We start from the raw sequence: 25392 nt of genomic DNA, 5'->3' as shown, positions 1-25392 counted from the left end.
GATTCAGGTGATTGCACCTGGCACGCATGATATGTTGCCTAGCTATTCTTTCCTCTCCCTTCCCATCCCCCTCCCCCCTTTCCTTCCTTGTCTTTGTTCGTCGATGTCTTGTCTTTGTCTGTCCCCCTGTTATTGCTTGTTTACGGTTTTGGTTTGCCATGCCATGAGCTGCACCTAGTAGCTCCTTGTTCAACGGGCTAATACTGAAGAATTGGTTATATGTCCTTGTCCTCATCTCTGCCATTGCCCACGGCTTGCTATGCCAAGCTTTATTTCTCCCCAACTACTGAGACATTTGATGGGAACATGCTTTTGGTGTTTGACACCTCTGGACCATATTGCACGTGATCAGGGGGAATGTAATGCTTTATATGTCCATTTATATGCTGGCACGGTATGTTTTTATTGCCCGGAAATAAGTAATGTCTTGGTCTTTCACTGTTATAGCTGTTATGTCTAATTTATTGCTATATTTCTCTATGCAATAAAAAGAGATTCAACACTAAATATGGGGTAAGTCAGTCTAATAGTAACTGATTCTGGAATATCATATTATTAGTAACTACATATATGAAAATTGAAATTAGGGTCTAAGTGTGACAGTTATCCTTTAATGCATCCAACCAGAATTGCCTCCTTTTAAAGGGGGAGTTCAGTCCCTTCACATTGAGAGAGTATGTTAAACACCATGATAAAGTGAGAAAGCAGAGTCTCCTGAGGCATTCCCAAGATTTCTGCTGGTGTTATCTCAAGGTCCCATTTGTAGATCTCCACATGTCTGTGGAGAAACAAAACCAGAACCTTTCCAGGTAAAACAGGTTCCAGAGAGTCCAGAACACTTCGTCAAGGCAAAGTACCAAGCAGGGGTGTGCAACCAAAAAGAACACATTCACATGAGAACAAGTCATGCCGTTACCTCACAGCACCAGGGAGTGGCCAAACCATGTTTGCGAATGCAAATAGGGAGGACATGGTGTCATGAGCCCCCTATTTACATGCGGAATTAACACATTAATTATTATTACTCACCGGATTCAGATGGAACAGGCAGAGGAATTTGATTGGTGGATCATCTTCAAATGTTGGTCTCATGCAGGAACCTATAAAGGAAGAAGAGAGATCGTTATTGCGCACTAACGTAAGTGGCAAGAGAAGAAACCAGTCCTGCACCTGAAAAGAAAATGGAAGAATTATTTAAAAATTTATACAGAAAGCAGAAAGTCATGGAGGAGAAGAATGGCTACTCACCTGTCTTCAAGATAAGCGATCCAGCGACGATCCTGATCTGCCATCAGCTAATCCGGTCTGCGCTGCTGCCTTAAACAGGAGCGCAGAGCCGGACACTGGAAATTACATCATTGCATGTGCGTCTCAGCACTGCAATGCTCCGCGATCTCCTCCTCCTTCAAAGAGGCCCAGAAAGGAGAAGAGGACCTTCTCTTCCCCCTCAAGGATCCTCCAAAAGCAAAATGAGAAATTGTCCTGCGCGAGGAACAACAGTAAGAAGACATCAGCAAGCCACCAACGGTCAGAAATAGCCGTCAATAAAAAATTGACAGGGCTACAAGCAACAGTAAAGAGGGTGAGAGTATATTCAATACACCAAAAACACGCAAGGTTTTCAATTTACAGAACAATGAAACACATTTTAATGAATTTCCTTTTAATTCAGACACCTTTTCAGCTGAAAAAGTCCAATTATTTAAGGAATTCATTTCATTTACGGTATGTCAAACAAAGACACGATCCATAATCCAATTCCTGTCTGCTCTTCACCAGACAATCGGATACGGAGAGTCAAAAAGATAACCATTATTATTTTTCTACCCCATATCCCAATTTGAACATTAATTCCAATAAAGACAGAGGTTTAGTACCTTCATTATAAACTAGCAGCGGTGTAAAAGAAACTTCTGTAAAAGAAATAATGCCCTGCTAAGTTTCGCCATTAGGCTTTCATTTGACCCTTCAGATAAAAGAAAAAATATGGAATAAAGATTTCTTGACATTTTTTCTCTCCTCCCATCGGCTAAAGAAATTCTAAAATCCAATAAAAAAAGATGAAGACGATTTAAAAATAATTCAACAAAAAACTTTCTTAAATTGGCTACAGGGCTTCTGTATATTCAGCAGTATTGAGTGAAAAACATCCAAACCTATGTAGTGGATTATTACATCATCTACTGTAGATAGTATATTGGAAGCTTATAAAAAGTTTGGAGGTACTGCATGGTACAACTACGATGAATCATTCCGTCAGAAACTAGCGGTATATCCAGAACTTAATTGGAGGTCAAAGGATGTCGGCCTCTGGATTAACTTAAAGGGATTCTGTCACCTCCCCTAAGCCAAAAAACGATTTTAAAGCAGCCATGAAGCACAGCTTACCTGGATTAGGCTGTGCTCTTTTATCTTGAAATCCGTCCAGCAGTTACTGCAAAAAACGACTTTGATCGATATGTAAATGTGTCCTGAAGGTGCCCAGAGGGGCGTTTTGTTCCTCTTAGAGAGCCCAGTACCGCCCCTCTTTCAGTGCCCAGCCCGCCTTCCTTGTACTGTCTAACCGCCGCCTCCAGCCTGCCACAGCCTCTCCTCCCTCTCCTCCCCCTCCCTCACGCCGAACGAACTCTCGCACAGGCGCAGTACCCACTGAGGGCTGCGCCTGTGCGATCAGCAGGAGACTGAGGGCAGGAGCTTCATCCTCGTCACTGGGCATGCGCCGAGCCCAGTGACGTCCGATGCTCGCTCTTCCCTCAGTCAGCAGGGAAGAGCGAGCATCGGACGTCACTGGGCTCGGCGCATGCCCAGTGACGAAGATGAAGCTGCTGCCCTCAGTCTCCTGCTGATCGCACAGGCGCAGCCCTCAGTGGGTACTGCGCCTGTGCGAGAGTTCGTTCGGCGTGAGGGAGGGGGAGGAGAGGGAGGAGAGGCTGTGGCAGGCTGGAGGCGGCGGTTAGACAGTACAAGGAAGGCAGGCTGGGCACTGAAAGAGGGGCGGTACTGGGCTCTCTAAGAGGAACAAAACGCCCCTCTAGGCACCTTCAGGACACATTTCCTTATCAATCAAAGTCGTTTTTTGCAGTAACTGCTGGACGGATTGCAAGATAAAAGAGCACAGCCTAATCCAGGTAAGCTGTGCTTCATGGCTGCTTTAAAATCGTTTTTTGGCTTAGGGGAGGTGACAGAATCCCTTTAATGTTACCACAGAGGTCGAGTCTTTTTCTTCAGCAAATTCCAAAAAAAGGTACCGTATCTGTTTCACCTACAATGAGTCAGTTTGCAGGTGGCAAAATAATTGTAAATACAAACACGAGTGCAGTAACTGCACAGGAAGCCACCCAGCAAATAAATGTTATAAAAATAAAGAAATTCTTGAAAATAGAGTAGCGGGTCCTTTTAAAACCTCTGTTTAATTTTTTTTAGATTATCTCCCCTTGGCTTAGTCCCCAAAAAAGAGCCTAATAGTTACAGGCTCATACACCATTTATCATATCCATCTTTAAACAATTTAATTGATAATAAATTCTTCTTCAGTTCAATACGCATCATTTGACCAGCCACTGCAATTGCTAAAAAAGGCCTGCAAAAATGCAATCTTAGCAAAAATAGATATCAAATCGGCATTTAGGTTATTACCAGTCATCCCAGAGGGTTATAACTCACTAGGGTTCCAATTTGAAGGCAATTATTATTACAATAAAGCCCTCCCTATGGGCTTCTCATTATCTTGCTTTTACTTCGAGGCATTCTCAACTTTTTTGCAATGGATGGTGGAAATACATACTAATGGTGGGTATGTGATCCATTACCTGGACGATTTCTTGTTTATAGTTAAATATGGTACTGACGAGTGCGAGAATTTATTAAAAACTTTCAAAAATATTACAGATTACTTCAATATACCACTAGCCGAAGAGAACACTGTTCATCCTACAAAGAAATCTCCTTTTTAGGTATTTCCATAGATACGGAAAAAAAATGGAATTCAAAATAAGTTCTTCTAGTATTTTATAATTTTTTTTTACTATTGACAAAGAAATACACATTAAAACCCATCGGCTTTGGGCTCATTAAGTTTCATAGCCAGAGTCATCCCAATGGGAAGAGTCTTTTCAAAACTCATGTATGCAGTTACAAAAGGAAAAAATAGTCTCCAGCTGACCACATTAGATTGTCTAAACAAATAAAAGACAATATAAAAATATCGCTCAATTTTTTTAGACAATTTTAATGGCAGAACAATTTGACAACAAGAATTTATGGATTCAAAGTCTATGCATTTATTTACAGACGCAGCAGCATCAGTGGGATACGGAGCGTTTTACAAGAACCAATGGTCAGCAGAAAAATGGCCGAAATACTGGCTAGACCAATCATTTACAAAAAACATAGTATTACTAGAACTTTTTTACTGTTCTGGTAGCATTAACTATATGGAAAAAACGAATTAAAAAACAAACGTATTTTATTATTTTCGGACAACAAAGGAGTGGTTTATATCAAACACATCTACAAACCAAATAAAGTACAAAGGTATATTGTATTGCCAATGCTATGCTAATAAATTAGAGATGCTTAGCAAATACATTTTGTACAAAATTATTTGAGCCCGTCTGCCGCACGCCAAGGCGATCTCTATAAGACGGTAACAGCGACCATGAAATTCAGGAAGTGTAGGTCCCACATGCATGCTGGGCCCCTTTTGGTTTGGTGTATGCCATAAACTGTTTAACAGCAAAATCTCAAGTAGTCATAAATGTGTTAAGACAAATTATGCTATTTTGTCTCAATAATAACATGGTTAAAAGCCAAATGCATTGAAGGTAATAATAATATAATAGTGGATTCTTTGTCCCGGCAGAACTTTACTCAATTCAGACAACTAGTACCAGACGTAGAGACAACGGGAATTCCTTGCCCGCAACAGCTTTGGAAGGTAATCTGGACTTAATCAATGAACTAGTCAGTAAATCCTTGGCTCCTAATAAATGGGCTGCTTATGTAGCTGCATGGAACAATTGGAGGACTTTTTGTTCTGCCAACAATATAAAGGCATTAGACAGCAACATAGTACACAACATTCAATTTGTGCTTAATTTATTTAACAAGGGTAGAAAGGCAGTATACATACAAAGAATACTAGCCGGTATTTCATTTAAAAAAAATATATATATACAACTCAATACCAATTACAGCTAGTTTTCTACTCAAATAATTAAAGGGATGAAAAGAAGTAATATTAATAACAATAAAACTAGGCCTATTTCTCTAGAGCGATTAAAGAAATTCCTAGAATATATACCCGCCATATGTTTCTCTCAATATGAAGTTCATCTGTTCAAAGCTGCCTTTTTACTTTCTTCTGAACAGAAATTCAGAAGCTAATTAATGATCTGACAATCCATACTCATTACATCAAACTGTTCATAAAAAAGTCAAAAACTGATCAATACGAAAATGGAAACTGGTTAAGGCTAAATGAGTTTACTTCCTCTACGCTTTGTCCAGTTCATGCTTTAAAAGAATGGCTAAAAGCGAGGTCCAGTAAACCAGCCCCTCTATTCTTACATGCCAATAACTCACCATTAACTAAGTTTCAATTTAATTTTATTCTACGGGAATGTAGCAGCATCCAAGTTGGGTCTAAAAGAAAAAACGATAAAGAAAATTAGGAGATGGACCTCTAAGCCCTCTTTCACACAGGCGTTGCAGGAAAAGGTGCGGGTGCGTTGCGGGAACATGCGCCATTTTTCCGCGCAAGTGCAAAACATTGTAATGCGTTTTGCATGCGCGTGAGAAAAATCGGCAGGTTTGGTACCCAAACCCGAACGTCTTCACAGACGTTTGGGCTTGGGATCGGTGTTCTGTAGATTGTATTTTTTTCCCTTATAACAAGGTTATAAGGGAAAATAATAGCATTCTGAATACAGAATGCATAGTACAATAGCGCTGAAGGGGTTAAACATTTTTTTTAACTCGCCTTAATACACTTGATCCGCCAGCCCGGCTTCTCTTGTGTCTTCTTTTTTGCTGTGTGCAGGAAAAGGACCTGTGGTGACGTCACTCCGGTCATCACATGGTCCGTCACATGATCTTTTACCATGGTAATGGACCATGTGATGACCGGAGTGACGTCACCACAGGTCCTTTTCCTGCACACAGCAAAGAAGAAGACAGAAGAGATGCCGGGCTGCGCGATCAAGTGGATTAAGGTGAGTTAAGTTATTTTTAATTTTTTTTTAACCCCTCCAGCGCTATTGTACTATGCATTCTGTATTCAGAATGCTATTATTTTCCCTTATAACCATGTTATAAGGGAAAATAATAATGATCGGGTCCCCATCCCAATCGTCACCTAGCAACCGTGCGTGAAAATCGCACCGCATCCGCACTTGCTTGCGGATGCTTGCGGTTTTCACGCAACCCCACTCATTTCTATGGGGCCTGCGTTACGTGAAAACGCACAAGGAGGAGCATGCTGCGATTTTCATGCAACGCTCGTGTGCACAGCCCCATAGAAATGAATGGGTCAGTATTCAGTGCGGGTGCAATGCATTCAACTCACCCATTGCACCCGCGCGGAATACTCGCCCGTGTGAAAGGGGCCTAACAGATATAAATTGTACCGGTATGTTAGACCTGAGCTACCAATATAATCTCTTTTTCAGATTCTGAGAGGATCATCTGAATTATAGGAAACTAACTCATTTCGGCAGCTAAAAAACGATCTTCAAAATAATTTTAATCAGAAAATTTAGGCCTCAAAACCAAGATTAACATTTTTTGGAAAACTACATCCAGACTACAAATAAAAAACATTTACGCAGATTTCATATCGGTAGGAAAAAATTGGCCTTGACCTAATATGTTGATTATACATGCTGGGTCTTTTGACATGGGTAGACAAAAAACTCATGAATTGTTAAAAGAGTTAAAATACACAATGGAAAAATTCATTTTCAATTCCCACAAACCAAGACTATTTTTTCAGAAATAATGCCCCGTTGGGCTTGGGGAGTTGAAAAGATAAGAATACGGATTAACAAGAGTATGGAAAAATGTATGGAAACGATAAATGGAAAATCTTCTAGGCATATGGAGCTGGAAGGATTTATCAGTGGGTTATACGATGAATCTAAAGAGAGACTGTCGGATATTGGTTTGGATATTCCTTATGTTGGATTCCAAAATGTGATTGAAGGTGGTTGCGGTGCTTTTTAGCCATTCAGCTTCGCTATATGGGGTAAAGTCACCTAGGGGCGGACTAGTTGTGTTGGTTTATTCATATATAATTTGTTATTGGTTTAATTATTGAGTTATTATATAATACTTCAGGTAACATTAGGCACCGTGGCCATCTATAATCCAGTAATAAAAGCTTATTAATTCTTAAATTGTGTAATTAGTTATTTGTTAATATAATTGTTCTGATTAATTGGGATCTATGACACCATGGCCAAACCATGTTTGGTAATGCCAATAGGGAGGACATGGTGTCATGAACCCCCTATTTACATGGGCAATTAACACCTTAATTATTATTACTCACCGGATTCAGATGGAACAGGCGGAGGAATCTGATTGGTGGATCATCTTCATCAGTTGGTCTCGTTCAGGAACCTATAAAGGAAGAAAAGAGATCGTTATTGCGCACTCACGTAAGTGGCAAGAGAAGGAAGTCCATTTCAGGAGCATCAGGGAGTAAAGTCTGGAGCAGGAGTTCCGGCTCTGCTGTGCCTATGGATTCAGAGACCAACCTCAGACACATTATTGCGTCTGCTGCGGTCTTCTAGATCATGCATTTTTGCCGCCATTCTGCTCACCTCTTCTTCCAGAGCGCCATTAGCATCAATAAGGGCGCTATGTGGGCAGTGAGCTCCACCATTTTCTTTTTTGAGGTGCGCCATCTGTGAAAGCTCACGTTGGATTTCTCTCACCATGCAGCGGGCTGTCGGAATATGTGTCCCCTAAGCTAATTGCGCTTTAGGGGGCCCCTGCATTATCACCTGTCCTGTAGACAGATGATAGAGGGAAAACCCACAAAACATGAGGTACTGTCACTTTGTGCTGACCTGTTCAAAATATGTCTCTCCCCCATATACAGAACAATACGGAGGGGGTATGGCGCCTGTTGGTAAAGCTATGTCATTGTAGGACATGGGATCTATCTGTGCAGCATCTACAGAGGAATGTGTATAAGAAATCACGTGTGCAGCAGCTAAAATCCAGGTGTGGCCTCACCTCAGGGAGCTGTGAATGGACTGGGAGGGACAGACCTGTACGCGTACAGCGCTGGGAGAAAAGTGGGACTTTGCTCTTCTTCAGTGGAATGAACATGACTGCTGTGCGGCTGGCAGCTGCGCTCCTCTGTCTGCTGTATGCCTCCGAGGGTAAGACGTCTATGTTATACTCCTAGCTAAGGAAAAGCTGAGTGTGAACTGGACCAGAGGAAAGGCATTATCTATCTGGCCACAGTATCTCACAAAAGCGAGTACACCCCTCACATTTCTGTAAATATTTTATTACGCTTGATACCATCGGAACCAAATAAGTTTATCTTGGTCTCATCAGACCTCAGGACATGGTTCCAGTAAGCCATGTCCTTAGTCTGCTTGTCTTCAGCAAACTCTCTGCAGGGTTTCTTGTGCACCATCTTTAGAAAAGATTTCCTTCTGGGACAGAGGCAGTGTATAACGTATGGTCTGACCACTGACAGGCTGACCCCCACCCCTCTATCCTCTGCATCAATGCTGGCAGTACTCATACATCTATTTTGAAAAGACAACCTCTGGATATGACACTGAGGACATGCACTCAACTTCTTTGGTCGACCATGGTGGGGGCTGTTCTGGGTGGAACATGTCTTGTTAAACCACTGTATGGTCTTGGCCACCGTGCTACAGCTCAGTTTTTTTAGGGTGCTGGCAATCTTCTTATAGCCCAGGCCATCTTTATGTAGAGCAACAATTCTTTTCTCGAGATCCGCAGAGAGATCTTTGCCATGAGGTGCCACGTTGAACTTCCAGTGACCAGTATGAGAGAGTGTGAGAGCGATAACATTAAATTTAACGCACCTGTTCCCCATTCACACCTGAGATCTTGTAGCACTAACGAGTCACATGACACCGGGGAGGGAAAAAGGCTAATTGGGCACAATTTGGGCACATTTTCACTTAGGGGTGTACTCACTTTTTTTTGCCAGCGGTTCAGACATTAATGTGTTGAGTTATTTTGAGGGCACAGCGAACTTACACTGTTATATGAGCCGTACACTGACTACTTTACATTGTATCAAAGTGTCAGATCTACAGTGTTGTCCCATGAAAAGATAGAATACAATATTTACAGAAATGTGAGGGGTGCACTCAGTTTTGTGAGATATATCTAATTATTAGATAGATTTCACTAGAATATGCAGGTAAAGTTCACACCGTGTCTGTCTGGAACCTCTAGAAATATTTAGATGTTTATTGTAATTTATGGTTAGGTTTCCATGAGGCACATTTATTTTAGAAGCCTGTCCCTGTGGCATGTGTTGGCAGGTTTACGTCTGTAAACTTTTTCTTTTTTACATTTTTGTTGCTATCATTGAGCTGTTCTTTCATCACCTATAGCTACTAGTGTTGACCCTATGGCCCCTTTCACATGAGCGATACGGATTTTGTCAGGATCTGTTCAGGAAAAAACTTGTGGTTTTGCATGCAAATTCAATCACTCTTTTTCTGCGATTGTGTTCTGTGTGTGCGTTTTTTTCTGTCCAGGTTGCATGCGTTTTTTTTCCCACACGTGAAGAAAAACCTACAACCCCTACCAACCATTATATAGACACATTACATCCGGATGTCTTCTGTTTTTCACACAAGTCCCATTCATTTCAATAGGGCAGAGCTGCGTGAAAAATGCACACTATAGAAGATTCTGCATTTTCCTGAAGGCTCAGATGATAAATGACGCTCGTGTGCACAGACCCATTGAGATGAATGGTCAGGATTCAGTCCGGATGCTAAGCGTTCACTACACACATCACATCCGGACGGAAATAGCTGCAGATCTATATATCTATGTATATATGGGTACATTTAATGCCAACCATGGATGGGATGTCACATTTCTGCTGCACAGTGGAAGCAATCATTAGTACAGGAGGAACGGGAAGCGGTGAGTGCAGCGCTCCCCGTGCTGTGTACTCGCCGCATCCTGGTCTTTGGCCGCTCGTTGTGTTGCGACTGCGCACCGTGAGGACGTTGGTGCGCTGTGAGCACACGCTGTGTGCATTGGGTCACAGCACAGTACGAAGCAGGAATAAGAAGAGCGCTGGATATGAGGAGCGGCAGGTCTGATTTGGGGATTTATTAACATTGGGGGTTTGTTCTGAGGTCTGAATAATATTGGGAGTCTGATTGGGGGTCTGATGAAAAATATCTTTTCTTATTTTCCTCTCAAACCTAGTTGCCGTCTTATGGGCAGGTGCATCTAATAAGGTGAAGAATACGGTAGATTTTTTTTTTTTACATTTCTGTTCTTTAGTTTCTCGTGCCATAACTATTTAAAGGGTCTGGTACTGGTGAGCAGAGAGAAGGATGCTGTGCTACTGCCTGCGCAGGTGCCTCTCAAAGAGCTGATTGGCGGGGCTCCCGGATGTCAGACCCCCACGATCAGATACTGATGACCTATCCTCAGGAAAGTTCATCAGTATAAAGGCTCATGCACGCAAATGTATTTTTGCTCTGCATCCAATTCACATTTTTTGCGGGTCGGATGTGGACCTATTCCCTTCAATGAGGCCATGAAAGATACGTGTGCTGTCCGTATCTGTATGTCCGTTCTGCAGCCCCGCAAAAAAAAAAAATAGGGCGTGTCATATTCTCTGTTTTGCAGACAAGGATAGGATAGTTCGATAGAGGCCAGGACGTTCCTTTCCGCAAAATGTGGAAAACACACGGGAGGTATTGCGAACCGCAAAAATGGAAATGGTCGTGTGCATGAGGCCTAAAACTCCTGGAACACCCTTTGAATGCTTCTGTCAGTGTGGCTGAATGGGGGCTTGTCTTTTGCAGGATGAGTTGTAGATATTATTACTACTATTTCAGAATACATTTCATTTATATTCATTTTTACAATTTATACTTTAGGGAATTGTGAATCTTTGATTGCTTCTGTAATTCTATGAAGTATGTGGTATATTATTATTGCCTGTCATGGTACTCAATCTGGAATGCCCTAATAGAAAAGTGTGGCAGATCTCATAGTAAAGCATTGGCCCCCACAATCAGCTACGGGGGGCAATGAGCTGGCAGAGGAAGCCCCTCTCTCCTTCAAATACCTTAGAAATGAAAGTTTGACACAGGAACATAGAGACAAGACGTGATTACCAGCAGACATGACGGCCAGGGCAATCTGACCAGCTTTACAAGCCTTACCTATTTCAGAGAGGAGACACAATGTGCGTACACTAGCCCGGAACAAGACATTAGACCAGGGGTGTCAAACTCAAATTCATCGGGGGCCGCATCAGCAGTTAGGTCACCCTCAAAGGGACGGTTGTATCTGTAGGACTATGTGTCCACTCTTTATTATCATAAATTATTGTCACTGCAGAGGTTAATTTGCATATTATAAGTCTTTATTTTAAGAGAACGGCGGCAGCGGCCGGCAGGGAGTTATAAAACACACTGTTATGTACTGCTGACATTAGCCCATCGCTAACCTCAGTCTGCTACATAACATAACGTTTTTTCTGATGATTGACAGATTCAGAAACCTGTTTTTTTTTGGGCTACTTATAATCCCTATACTGCAATATATCAATACATAATGTTATTAATCATTTTGGTTCAGTAGATAATGCAAAAAATGTACTTTTATCATATGCAAATTACCTGTCTACCAGCGAGTAGGGCGGTTACTTGCTGGTAGCAGCCGCATCCTCCTGTCATATAGACACCCCCTCCTCATGTTGATTGACAGGGCAGCGAACGCGCTTGTTCTCTGGCTCGCCCTGTCTGCATTCAAAATCTGGCGCCTGCGCCGTACCTGTCTTCAGTCGGCGCAGGCGCACTGAGAGGAGGACGCTCGCTCGGCCGCTCCATCCTCAATGCGCCTGCGCCGATGACGTCACATCTACACCCGGCGCCTGCGCCGACTGAAGACAGGTACGGCGCAGGCACCAGATTTTCAATGCAGACAGGGCGAGCCAGAGAACAAGCGCGCTCGCTGCCCTGTCAATCAACATGAGGAGGGGGCGTCTATATGACAGGAGGATGCGGCTGCTACCAGCAAGTAACCGCCCTGCTCGCTGGTAGACAGGTAATTTGCATATGATAAAAGTACGTTTTTAGGAGAATCTACTGAACCAAAATGATATATAACATTATGTATTGATAAATCGCAGTATAGGGATTATAAGTAGCCAAAAAAATAAATAAAAGACTTTAGTGGGGTGACAGAAGCCCTTTAAACACTCTTACATTACACTTCAAATGTTTTATATTTATACCTTTTTAGAAGTGATTATCTGGTGTCAGGACTGTCTTGGTCAGGTTGCAGGCAGGGCACAGTGGGCACTGGGCTGGGCACTACTTTGGCGCTGGAGCTGGACTGGAGAGGAGAAGAAGAATGATTTCAATTCTCCCTCCCTGCCTCTCTCTCTGATGTCACTTCCTGTGTGGACCTGACTTCCTTATCAGAGAGAAGGAGGGAGGGACTAGTCTGGGAGGCAGGGGAGGAGCGAGGAGGAGCAAGGAGGAGCGAGGACTGGAGACCGGAGACTGATTGAACACAGTGAGTGAGCAGCTGCGCTGCCTGGCATCATTCACTGTTACACTGTAGTGATTGTGTAGACTAGAGGAGGGAGGGACTCGGGGAGGCTCGGGAGGAGCGCTGGCTGCGCTCAGCTGATCACCCGGCCCCGGCTGCCGCAGTAAGTGAGAGCAGCTAAGCTTATGCGATCGGAGTCTGTCTCACAGCACTCTCGGTCGGACATCCACACTGTCTGCAGTTTGAATGAATAATCCTGTGCCCGGGTCTAAGAGAGTCTTGTACCCGGGCACAGGATTACAAACCCGGACTGTCCGGGTCAATCCCGGACGGGTGGCAACCCTAGGCTACGCGGGCCACATGACGAGGTCTGGCGGGCCGGATTCGGCCCGCGGGCCTTGTGTTTGACACCCGTGCATTAGACAATCACGTCACATCCCAGTAGGCAAAGAAGGTCTGAACTCCTAACAAGTAGTGAGCTGTTAGTTTTGGGTGGAATTTTCTTTTAAAGGAAGTCATGCGCCTAAGGCCGGGTTCACCATGCTGTTTAGTTTTTCATTCTTCTCAGGGCCGTCTTTAATATTGATTGGACCCTGGGCAAAAATTTACTTGGGCCCCCTGGATCCCGCCTTCCCACACCTTAGCAGGCAATCACGCCCTCCACCACAACACACACACAAAAAGCACCTCACCGTATACAGCACCCCAAACTATACACGATACAGCCCCCCACACTATACAGTACAGCAGTATAGCACTCCACACTATACAGCACCCACAGTATACAGACCCCCACAGTATACAGTACAGCAGTATAGCACTTCACAATATACAGCCCCCCACACTATACAGGCCCCCCACAGTATACAGGCCCCCCCACACTATACAGGCCCCCTCCACACTATACAGGCCCCCACACAGTATACAGCCCCCCACACAGTATACAGCCCCCCACACAGTATATAGGCCCCCCACAGTATACAGGCCCCCCCCCACAGTATACAGGCCCCCCCCCCACAGTATACAGGCCCCACCACAGTATACAGCCCACCACACAGTATACAGCCCCCCACAGTATACAGGCCCCCCACAGTATACAGGCCCCACACAGTATAAAGCCCCCACAGTATACAGGCCCCCACACAGTATACAGCACCCCACTATACAGTAGTTTACAGTATATTAACATAACAGCCCCAGTCACCTTTTTCTGATGTAGTCTTCACACAAAAAAGCTCCACAGTTAACTTCTGCAACACTCCTGGTAGGACCTGTGATGACCTCATAGCCATGTGACCAGTAATATTGCTAGGTTACTGGTCACATGGTGATGATGTCATCTAAGGTCCTAGATCACATTCACAGCTCTAACACAGTACGGTGCCTGGATTGCCGGCAGGCATGGCATGGCAGCACCCCCTGTGTAGCTGACAGCCTGACACCCGGGGCAGTGGCTAGCAGGGCTTAAGAGGCAGCTGCCTTGGGCCCCCCAGGAGCAACTGGGCCCGGGGCAGCTGCCCCTTTTGCCCCTTGGTAAAGACGGCCCTGATTCTTCTGATCTGTCAGAAGAGTAGAAAAAAAAGCAAAAAAAAAGCAAAAAAAAAACGGATCCTGTTATGCTCAGTTATGCACATTTTGCATCTGTTTTAGCTATTTCCATCTGAGATCCGTTATTTTAGACTAAAAAAATAATAATTTGTGTAGAACTTTTTTTTTTCTGTCTAAAATAACAGATCTCAGATGGAAATGGCCAAAACAGATGCAAATTGTGCATAACTGATGCCTAAAAAACAGGATCCGTTTTTTGTTTATTTTTCTACTCTTCTTACAGATTAGAAGAATGAAAAACTAAACTGTGATTTTTAAGCTGCTGCCCTGTCTGAGGCAGTAACTGTCCCAGTTACAGTGGAAAACAGCCCCCCTGGGGGCATAGCACACTACTAGTGCTGATCAGGGTCTGCCAAGACCCTGCTGCTCTGTTGTAGCCCCGAGACGGGTTCTATAGAGAAAGCTGCTCAGCCGCTTCCTGTATTTAGTACATAGCACTCATTGAGGGCTATGCACCCTGCATAGGAGAGGGCAGAAGGTGTAATAAACACCTCTGGGTCCCCGCTGTCACTGACAGATTGCAGGAGCAGGAGTTTTAATCCAAGCACATTACAATGCTAGGATTAAAGACCGGCATGTACATATATACATGCTAACTGCATGGGGCATAGGCAGTCAGCATGTACAGGTCCTTCTAAAAAAATTAGCATATTGTGATAAAGTTCATTATTTTCTGTAATGTACTGATAAACATTAGACTTTCATATATTTTAGATTCATTACACACAACTGAAGTAGTTCAAGCCTTTTATTGTTTTAATATTGATGATTTTGGCATACAGCTCATGAAAACCCCAAATTCCTATCTCAAAAAAATAGCATATTTCATCCGACCAATAAAAGAAAAGTGTTTTTAATACAAAAAAAGTCAACCTTCAAATAATTATGTTCAGTTATGCCCTCAATACTTGGTCGGGAATCCTTTTGACTGCTTCAATGCGGCGTGGCATGGAGGCAATCAGCCTGTGGCACTGCTGAGGTGTTATGGAGGCCCAGGATGCTTCGATAGCGGCCTTAAGCTCATCCAGAGTGTTGGGTCTTGCGTCTCTCAACTTTCTCTTCCCAATATCTCACAGATTCTCTATGGGGTTCAGGTCAGGAGAGTTGGCAGGCCAATTGAGCACAGTAATACCATGGTCAGTAAACCATTTACCAGTGGTTTTGGCACTGTGAGCAGGTGCCAGGTCGTGCTGAAAAATGACATCTTCATCTCCATAAAGCTTTTCAGCAGATGGAGGCATGAAGTGCTCCAAAATCTCCTGATAGCTAGCTGCATTGACCCTTCCCTTGATAAAACACAGTGGACCAACACCAGCAGCTGACATGGCACCCCAGACCATCACTGACTGTGGGTACTTGACACTGGACTTCAGGCATTTTGGCATTTCCCTCTCCCCAGTCTTCCTCCAGACTCTGGCACCTTGATTTCCGAATGACATGCAAAATTTGCTTTCATCCGAAAAAAGTACTTTGGACCACTGAGCAACAGTCCAGTGCTGCTTCTCTGTAGCCCAGGTCAGACGCTTCTGCCGCTGTTTCTGGGGAATGCGGCACCTGTAGCCCATTTCCTGCACACGCCTGTACACGGGGGCTCTGGATGTTTCTACTCCAGACTCAGTCCACTGCTTCCGCAGGTCCCCCAAGGTCTGGAATCGGTCCTTCTCCACAATCTTCCTCAGGGTCCGGTCACCTCTTCTCGTTGTGCAGCGTTTTCTGCCACACTTTTTCCTTCCCACAGACTTCCCACTGAGGTGCCTTGATACAGCGCTCTGGGAACAGCCTATTCCTTCAGAAATTTCTTTCTGTGTCTTACCCTCTTGCTTGAGGGTGTCAATGATGGCCTTCTGGACAGCAGTCAGGGCGGCAGTCTTACCCATGATTGCGGTTTGGAGTAATGAACCAGGCTGGGAGTTTTTAAAAGCCTCAGGAATCTTTTGCAGGTGTTTAGAGTTAATTAGTTGATTCAGATGATTAGGTTAATAGCTCGTTTAGAGAACCTTTTCATGATATGCTAATTTTTTTAGATAGGAATTTTGGGTTTTCATGAGCTGTATGCCAAAATCATCCATATTAAAACAATAAAAGGCTTGAACTACTTCAGTTGTGTGTAATGAATCTAAAATATATGAAAGTCTAATGTTTATCAGTACATTACAGAAAATAATGAACTTTATCACAATATGCTAATTTTTAGAGAAGGACCTGTATATATACAGATGTCGTGAAGGGTTTAAGATACTTTTGCATATGCAATGGTTGAGGTAGACATTTTAGGCACTGACTCTTTTAACTTTATATACAGTATCTCACAAAACTGAGTACACACCTCACATTTTTGTAAATATTTTATTATATATTTTTATGGGACAACACAGAAGATCTGACACTTTGATACAATGTAAAGTAGTCAGTGTACAGCTTGTATAACAGTGTAAATTTGGTGTGCCCTCAAAACAACTCAACACACAGCCATTAATGTCTAAACCGCTGGCAACAAAAGTGAGTACACTCCTAAGCGAAAATGGCCAAATTATGGCCAAAGTGTCAATATGTTGTGTGGCCACCATTATTGTACATCATGGCCTTAACTCTCTTGGGCATGGAGTTCGCTAGAGCTTCACAGGGTGCCACTGGAATCCACTTCCACTCGTCCATGGTGACATCATAAAGCTGATGGATGTTAGAGACCTTGCACTCCTCCAGCTTCTGTTTGAGGATGCCCCAGAGATACTCAATAGTGTTTAGGTCTGGAGACATGCTTGGCCAGTCCAGCACCTTTACCTTCAGTTTCTTTAGCAAGGCAATCACCCTCTAGGAGGTGTGTTTGGGGTCGTTATCACTTTGGAATATGGCCCTGCAGCCCAGTTTCTAAAGGGAGGGGATCATGCTCTGCTTCAGTATCTCACAGTACATGTTGGCATTCATGGTTCCCTCAATGAACTGTAGCTCCGCACAGCTGGCAGCACTCATGCAGCCCCAAACCATGACACTCCCACCACCATGCTTGACTGTAAGCAAGACACTTGTCTTTGTACTCCTCACCTGGTTGCCTCCACACACGCTTGTCACCATCTGAACCAAATAAGTTTATCTTGGTCTCATCAGACCTCAGGATATGGTTCCAGTAAGCCATGTCCTTAGTCTGCTTGTCTTCAGCAAACTCTCTGCAGGGTTTCTTGTGCATTATCTTTAGAAGAGATTTCCTTCTGGGACGACAACCATACAGACCAATTTGATGCAATGTGCGGTATATGGTCTGACCACTGACAGGCTGACCCCCATCCCCTCTAACCTCTGCACCAATGCTGGCAGCACTCATACATCTATATTGAAGAGACGACCTCTGGATATGACACTGAGGACGTTCACTCAACTTCTTTGGTCGACCATGGTGGGGGCTGTTCTGAGTGGAACCTCTCTTGTTAAATCACTTTCAGTTTCAGTTTCTTATAGCATAGGCCATCTTAATGTAGAGCAACAATTGCTTTTTTCAGATCCTCAGAGAGTTCTTTGCCATGAGGTGCCATGTTGAACTTCCAATGACCAGTATGAGAGAGTATGAAAGCGATAACACCAAACTTAACACACCTGCTCCCCATTCACACCTGAGACCTTGTAACACTAACGAGTCACATGACACCGGGGAGGAAAAGCGGCTAATTGGGCACAATTTGGTCATTTTCACTTAGGGGTGTACTCACTTTTGTTGCCAGCGGTTTAAACATTAATGGCTGTGTGTTGAGTTGTTTTGAGGGCACAGCGAACTTACACTGTTATACAAGCCGTACACTGACTGCTTTACATTGTATCAAAGTGTCAGATCTTCAGTGTTGTCCCATGAAAAGATATAATAAAGTATTTCCAAAAATGTGAGGGGTGTACTCAGTTTTGTGACATACCGTATGTGAAGGCCTTACTGTGCTTTTATGCATTTTTATTTTTTATTTTATTTGACTTTTACTGTTTTTACTTCATCAGCATTTTCTTTTTCAAGTACAAGATGTTGCACCCAACTGGGAGAAAACATTTCGAAAACTTTTCTGAAGAAAGTGAAGAGTTATGAAATTCAGAAACGGGACGGTACTTGTCACCTCCAAGCTGTGCTGTAAGTATTGTGTGTAATAACTGAACTATGCGGATACAAAAAGCTTGAATGGGGGAGCAAGTCCCTTGTCCCTATTTGCCCCCAGTCCCGACTAACACTAGAACATTTAAAAGGGGTTGTCTCACTTCAGCAAAAGGCATTTATCATGTAGATAAAGTTAATACAAGGCACCTACTATTGTATTGTGATTGTCCATATTGTCTTCTTCGTTGGCTGGAATAATTTTTCCATCATATTATATACTGCTTGCTTCCAGGGGTTACGACCACCGCTGCAGTGCAGATCCAAGGGGGCTGGGATGGGAGCTGCTGTGCATGCGTGCTTATGTGTGCTCCCATGGTCCTGGCATTTTTTCCTATAATGTGTAAGCGTGACCACCTCTACTTGATTGCAGCTGGTCATAACCAGGGCCAGCGTCAGCACCCGGCATACCCGGGTAAGTTCCGGGGCCCACTGCGCTGCTATGAGCGCTTCCATCAATACAGATGGAAGCGCTCATTGCTGGAGCGCAAGGAACTTAGTCACATGAAAGCCTATTTCAGCAGCATGCAGAATCCGGCTGCCGCTTTCCCCTTTACAAGCTTCCATGCTGTGGATAGGGTGGCCAGACGTCCGGTTTTAGGCCGGACAGTCCGGTTTTCTGGCTCCCTGTCCTCCGTCCGGCGCAGGGCCTGGACGATCTCAGGGATGTCCACCTTTGTAGCTCTTCTTCAGACAGCAGCACTGCGCTGTCTGAGCGTGAGCTGCAGCAACTGACCGAGGCTTCTCTCTCCCCCAGTCAGTCACTAGAGCCGCAGACATGGCTCCCTGTGGCTGACTGAGGGGGAGAGAAGCACCCCGGCTGCCCCCAGCTCACCTTCCCCTCACCTCCCTGCTTCCCTCTACTCCCTCCGTTTTTTTCGTGGCCGGCAATAGGGGGTGTGTGGCTTCCCTGAGGCAGGGGCCTGGCTTCACCGAGGTGGGCATGGTTTGGGACATGGCCGGTTAGGCTTTCTTGGGTGAAGCCAGTGGCCACCCTAGCTGTGGAGATTCAGACACGCCCCCTCTTCACTCCAGCAGAGCAGCACCTTACCTTACAAGCTTCAGACAAGCCCCCACTACACAGGACGTGCTGCCTGCTACTGCCTCATTAAGCAGTTTGCCTCCAGGACACCTGCCCCTGCCCCCCATATCCAGTCACTATATGGCGGTGTTATCCAGTTACTGTATGGCGGTTTTATCTGGTCACTGTATGAAAGTATCCAGTCACTGAATGGTTTTGTTATCCAATAACTGTATGGCCATAACTGTATCCCCCTTCCCTGCCCACGCCACCTTTTTTAGACCTGGGAAAAAGTTGCAGATTGCTGACCACCAGGACCAGGCTGTGCCCTGTCAGTACATGGCGGCCTCCCCTCTCTGCTTCGCTTTGTACTATTGCTTATTCTGGCACTAAGGCCTCATGCACACGACCGTCGTGTGCATCCGTGGCCGTTGTGCCGTTTTCCGTTTTTTTTCGCGGACCCATTGACTTTCAATGGGTCCGTGGAAAAATCGGAAAATGCACCGTTTTGCAGCCGAGGCCGTGATCCGTGTATCCTGTCCGTCAAAAAAATAAGACCTGTCCTATTTTTTTGACGGACAACGGTTCACGGACCCATTCAAGTCAATGGGTCCGTGAAAGAACACGGATGCACACAAGATTGGCATCCGTGTCCGTGATCCGTGGCCGTAGGTTGCTTTCATACAGACGGATCCGAAGATCCGTCTGCATAAAAGCTTTTTCTGATCTAAGTTTTCACTTCGTGAAAACTCATTTCCGACAGTATATTCTAACACAGAAGCGTTCCCATGGTGATGGGGACGCTTCTAGTTAAAATACACTGCAAACTTTGTACAAGACTGCCCCCTGCTGCCTGGCAGCACCCGATCTCTTACAGGGGGATATGATAGCACAATTAACCCCTTCAGGTGCGGCACCTAAAGGGGTTAATTGTACTATCATATTCCCCTGTAAGAGATCAGGGCTGCCAGGCAGCAGGGGGCAGACCCCCCCCCCCCTCCCCAGTTTGAATATCGTTGGTGGCACAGTGTGCGCCCACCATCGCCCCCCCTCCCTCCCTCTATTGTAATAAATCGTTGGTGGCACAGTGTGCCCCCACCATCGCCCCCCCCTCCCTCCCTCTATTGTAATAAATCGTTGGTGGCACAGTGTGCCCCCACCATCGCCCCCCCCTCCCTCCCTCTATTGTAATAAATCGTTGGTGGCACAGTGTGCCAACCACCATCGCCCCCCCTCCCTCTATAGCAGTAACAACATTGGTGGCAGTGTGCGGCCTCCCATTCCCCCCCCCCCCATCATTGGTGGCAGCGGAGTTCCGATCGGAGTCCCAGTTTAATCGCTGGGGCTCCGATCGGTAACCATGGCAACCAGGAAGCTACTGCAGCCCTGGTTGCCATGGTTACTTAGCAATAGTACAACAGTAGAAGATTCATACTTACCTGCTTGCTGCTGCGATGTCTGTGAACGGCCGGGAGCTCCTCCTACTGGTAAGTGACAGTTCTTTAGCAATGCGCCGCACAGACCTTTCACTTACCAGTAGGAGGAGCTCCCGGCCGTTCACAGACATCGCAGCAGCAAGCAGGTAAGTATGAATCTTCTACTGTTGTACTATTGCTAAGTAACCATGGCAACCAGGACTGCAGTAGCGTCCTGGTTGCCATGGTTACCGATCGGAGCCCCAGCGATTAAACTGGGACTCCGATCGGAACTCCGCTGCCACCAATGATGGGGGGGGGGGGGGAGAATGGGAGACCGCACACTGCCACCAATGTTGTTACTGCTATAGAGGGAGGGGGGGGGGCCGATGGTGGTTGGCACACTGTGCCACCAACGATTTAATACAATAGAGGGAGGGAGGGGGGGGCGATGGTGGGCGCACACTGTGCCACCAACGATATTCAAACTGGGGAGGGGGGGGGTCTGCCCCCTGCTGCCTGGCAGCCCTGATCTCTTACAGGGGAATATGATAGTACAATTAACCCCTTTAGGTGCCGCACCTGAAGGGGTTAATTGTGCTATCATATCCCCCTGTAAGAGATCGGGTGCTGCCAGGCAGCAGGGGGCAGTCTTGTACAAAGTTTGTAGTGTATTCTAACCTGAAGCGTCCCCATCACCATGGGAACTCCTCTGTGTTAGAATATACTGTCGGATCTGAGGTTCACGAAGTAGCTCATATCCGACAGTATATTCTAACATAGAGGCGTTCCCATGGTGATGGGGACGCTTCAAGTTAAAATATACCATCGGATTGGAGAAAACTCCAATCCGATGGTATAAAAGAACTCCAGACTTTACATTGAAAGTCAATGGGGTCGGATCCGTTTGAAATGGCACCATATTGTGTCAACATCAAACGGATCCGTCCCCATTGACTTGCATTGTAATTCAGGACGGATCCGTTTGGCTCCGCACGGCCAGGCGGACACCAAAACGACTTTTTTTTCATGTCCGTGGATCCTCCAAAAATCAAGGAAGACCCACGGACGAAAAAACGGTCACGGATCACGGACCCACGGACCCCGTTTTTGCGGACCGTGAAAAAAAACTGTCGTGTGCATGAGGCCTAAGGCACATCACATTTTTGCCATTTAATGTATACCAAAAACATGCAGAAAGTAGGCAGCGCTCACCTGTACCCGGCAGTCAAGAATCACGGACACAGCCTGGACTCGGCTGTACAACTTGCAAAATGAAGGTAGGCGAAAGGTCCAGCTTCAAAAAATAATACTTTATTCCAGCGGTAAAATTTCCATACACAGGACAATGGTACACGATCCAAAAATTATGGTCCTTACTCATGACCATGGTCAACAGATGCCTCAGACTGATGCCATACAGTGGCGGCCGTTCACCATACAGGTCCATAGTAAAATAAACCATATATGTTAACGTATGTATTTTTTTGCTGGACTCTGCAGGATTTGTATACATCAAACGGATAGAAAAACTTGATGAGAACCCACTGGGGGGGTGGGGGAAGGGTTCGTACAAAAATTTGCTGTGAGGGCCAGTCAGTTCTAGCTAGTGAGGGCCCCTTACACATTTTAATGACCCCCATACAGTATAATGACCCCCAGTGCCCCCTTTATACAGTATAAGCCCCAGTGTGGGGGCCACTGGGGGGTCATTATTCTGAATGGAGGGCCACTGTGGGTTCATTATACTGTGTGGGGGGCCCACTGAGATTTATCACCCCAAGGGCCCACATGAACCTGGAGCCGATCCTGGTTATCTATGGAAACGAGCAGTGTGTAATTCTGGTTTGGAGTCCAAGACAAAGTTCAGTGAACCTACTATCTCTTAAGAGCAATTAGAAGTTACAGCAAAGCAAGAATGTGCAGTAAATGAAATACAATTAATTAACAACATACAAAATACCTAGTTGCAGTATTTACCTATAGCCACAGTAGGCCTGTGCCTATAGGCAGACCCTGGGGAAAGGCATCCGCTAAATGGCTGTTCCAAGTGGTCCCATTCAGTACCATAGCCGCCGAGTTAAAGTGGATATGGGTCAAACACCCACTATTTTACTTTCTGACCTATAGGCCCCTTTCACACGAGCGAGTTTTCCCGCGCAGGTGCAATGCGTGATGTGAACGGATAGCACCCGCACTGAATCCTGACCCATTCATTTCGATGGGTCTGTGTACATGAGCATTTTTTTTCACGCATCAGTTCTGCGTTGCGTGAAAATCGCAGCATGTTCTATATTCTGCGTTTTTCACGCAGCCCTGGCTCCATAGAAGTGAATGGGGCTTCAGTGAAAAACGCATTGCATCCGGAAGCAAGTGCGGATTCAATGCGTTTTTCAGTAATGGTTGCTAGGAGATGTTGTTTGTAAAACTTCAGTTTTTTATCACGCGTGTAAAAAAAGGCATCAAAACGCATTGTACCCGCACGAATAAAACTGAACAACCAAACGCAATCAAAACTGACTGAACTTGCTTGCAAAATGGTGCGAGTTTCACTGAATGCACCCTAAACGCATCCGGAGCCTAATCCGTCACGCTCGTGTGAAAGGGGCCATAGTTGCAAGAAAAGGTGAACTCTGAAATTACCTGGAACGACCCTCCTATTCTGAGTAGGTGCAATGTCTGAATGACTTCTTGCAATGTGTTTTTCTATTTTTCAGCCTGCACTTGAAACATAGGACGCTATGCATTAGTCCTAAGAATAAGCGGGTACAGCAGTGGATCGTAACTCAGCATAAGAAAAGTTCTGTCACTCAGGAACCCACCAAGAAGTACACTCAGGAACCCACCAAGAAGTACACTCAGGAACCCACCAAGAAGTACACAGGCAGAAAAAAAAAAAGACGAGGCAATTCAAAGAACAAGAAGAAAAAGATGAAGGACAGAAAGAAAAAACGGATTTAATTGTTATCAATGCTCCATCTGGACTGTGTATAAAAATGCGCATAAAAATTTACATTTTTCTACAAGCTTTATTAGCCAATTTATTCACATTTCAGCTGGAAAATCTGCTCAACGAAATTCTCCATTTACAACAATAGAAAACAATCAGATTTAAATAAAATAGAACATGTTCCGCACCACAGCTCCGGATTGCAGACCCATTCAAGTGAATTGGTCCGCATCCGTGATGCGGGGAGCACACGGCCGATGCACACATATTGCGGACCCGCTGTTTGCGGGCCTCAATACGGCCACGGCCGGGCAACGGCCTAGTTCATGGGGCCTCAGGGTGCTGCAATATGAAGAAGCTTTAAAGGGGTTATCTAGACTAAAAAATGTACCGCGTATGCCCAGGTTCTCACACTGAATATACTTACCTGGGACAGGGACAAGCCTCCAAAATTGTGCCAATAAAAACTACAGCTTGTCCCGAAAAAAATGTAGTTCTCACACAGCTCATTCAACAAAATATAAATAAATTAAAAGGTTATGGCTCTTAAAAACCATTTCAGCAAATTCTACATTAGAAAATCCAGATGCTGCTCCTTCCCTTCTGAGCCCTGGTATGTGCCTAAAAAAGTGCAATGGCCCACAAATGGTTTCTTTACTGTAGTAAGGAGAAAATGGGCATGAAATTGTGGTGAGATATTCTTTTTTTATCCCTTGTGAAAATGAAAGTTTGGGCCTAAAACATCCATTTTCTTGTAAAAAATTTTTTTATTTTTTTCATTTCACAGTGTTTATAAATTCTACGAAACTCTTGTTGGGTCAAAGTGCTCACTACACTTGTTAAAAATTCCTTGGGTGATGTCGTTTCCAAAATGTGGTCACTTTTTGGGGGGGTTTTCACTGTAGGGGTACCTCAGGGTGTCTTCAAATGCTACATGGTGCCCAAAGACCATTTCAGCAAAATCTGCCCTCCAAAAACCTTATAAGTTAAATCCACGGCACTCCAAAAGTTTTTGCAAGATAAATAATCTCATTTAATTCTTAGTAAACAGAATGCTGTTAATATACATCCAGTGCAAATTCATTTACATATAGTAAGTATTAATGCCATATCAGATAGAAAAATCCTGAACGTTTCGGTCTGTGCGACCTTCTTCAGCGGGGTCTGAAGGCAGTAGAAATAGGCGTGCGCTCCAAAAACCTTATGGCGCTCCTTCCCTTCTGAGAGCTGCCATGTGCCCAGCAGTTTACGACCACATATGGGGTATTTCTGTAAACTGCAGAATCAGGGTAAAAATATATAGGATTGTTTTGCTGTTAACCCTTGCTTTGTTAAAGGAAAAATGGATTAAAATGGAAAATCTGCAAAAAATTTCAGCTCCATTTTACTTTAATTTTTGTGTAACACCTAAAGGGTTAACTACATTTCTAAAATCTGTTTTGAATAAATTGGGGGGTGTAGTTTCTATAATGTGGTCATTTATGAGTGGTTTCTTATTATGTAAGCTCCTCAAAAT

The 25392-nt window shown here is 44.6% G+C and overlaps 1 protein-coding gene and 1 long non-coding RNA gene across 3 annotated transcripts; one reads left to right on the top strand and one right to left on the bottom strand.

The window, feature by feature from the left end:
- Nucleotides 1-1048: 1048 nt before the first annotated feature.
- On the bottom strand, nucleotides 1049-8163 carry LOC122924778. Its single transcript, XR_006387435.1, has 4 exons — nucleotides 7824-8163; nucleotides 7550-7620; nucleotides 5584-5643; nucleotides 1049-1100 (listed from the first exon to the last, which is right to left on the bottom strand). It is a non-coding gene; the product is annotated as an uncharacterized LOC122924778 (long non-coding RNA).
- Nucleotides 8164-8256: 93 nt separating this feature from the next.
- Nucleotides 8257-25060, top strand: CCL28 (C-C motif chemokine ligand 28). Of its 2 annotated transcripts, none has more exons than XM_044276210.1 (3): nucleotides 8257-8390; nucleotides 18359-18469; nucleotides 23644-25060. In XM_044276210.1, the coding sequence occupies exons 1-3, from the start codon at nucleotides 8257-8259 to the stop codon at nucleotides 23885-23887; spliced, it is 489 nt and encodes a 162-aa protein (XP_044132145.1). In that variant the 3' UTR covers nucleotides 23888-25060. The 2 variants fall into 2 exon arrangements, with proteins under 2 accessions (XP_044132145.1, XP_044132144.1); XM_044276209.1 differs by having other exon boundaries at nucleotides 8265-8390; nucleotides 18343-18469.
- Nucleotides 25061-25392: the final 332 nt, after the last annotated feature.

The sequence above is a fragment of the Bufo gargarizans genome, chromosome 1, assembly GCF_014858855.1.
Source record: "Bufo gargarizans isolate SCDJY-AF-19 chromosome 1, ASM1485885v1, whole genome shotgun sequence".
NCBI classification, from domain to species: Eukaryota; Metazoa; Chordata; class Amphibia; order Anura; family Bufonidae; genus Bufo; species Bufo gargarizans.
The sequence above is the reverse complement of the archived record's forward strand: the minus strand, read 5'-3'. Positions and strand labels throughout refer to the sequence as shown.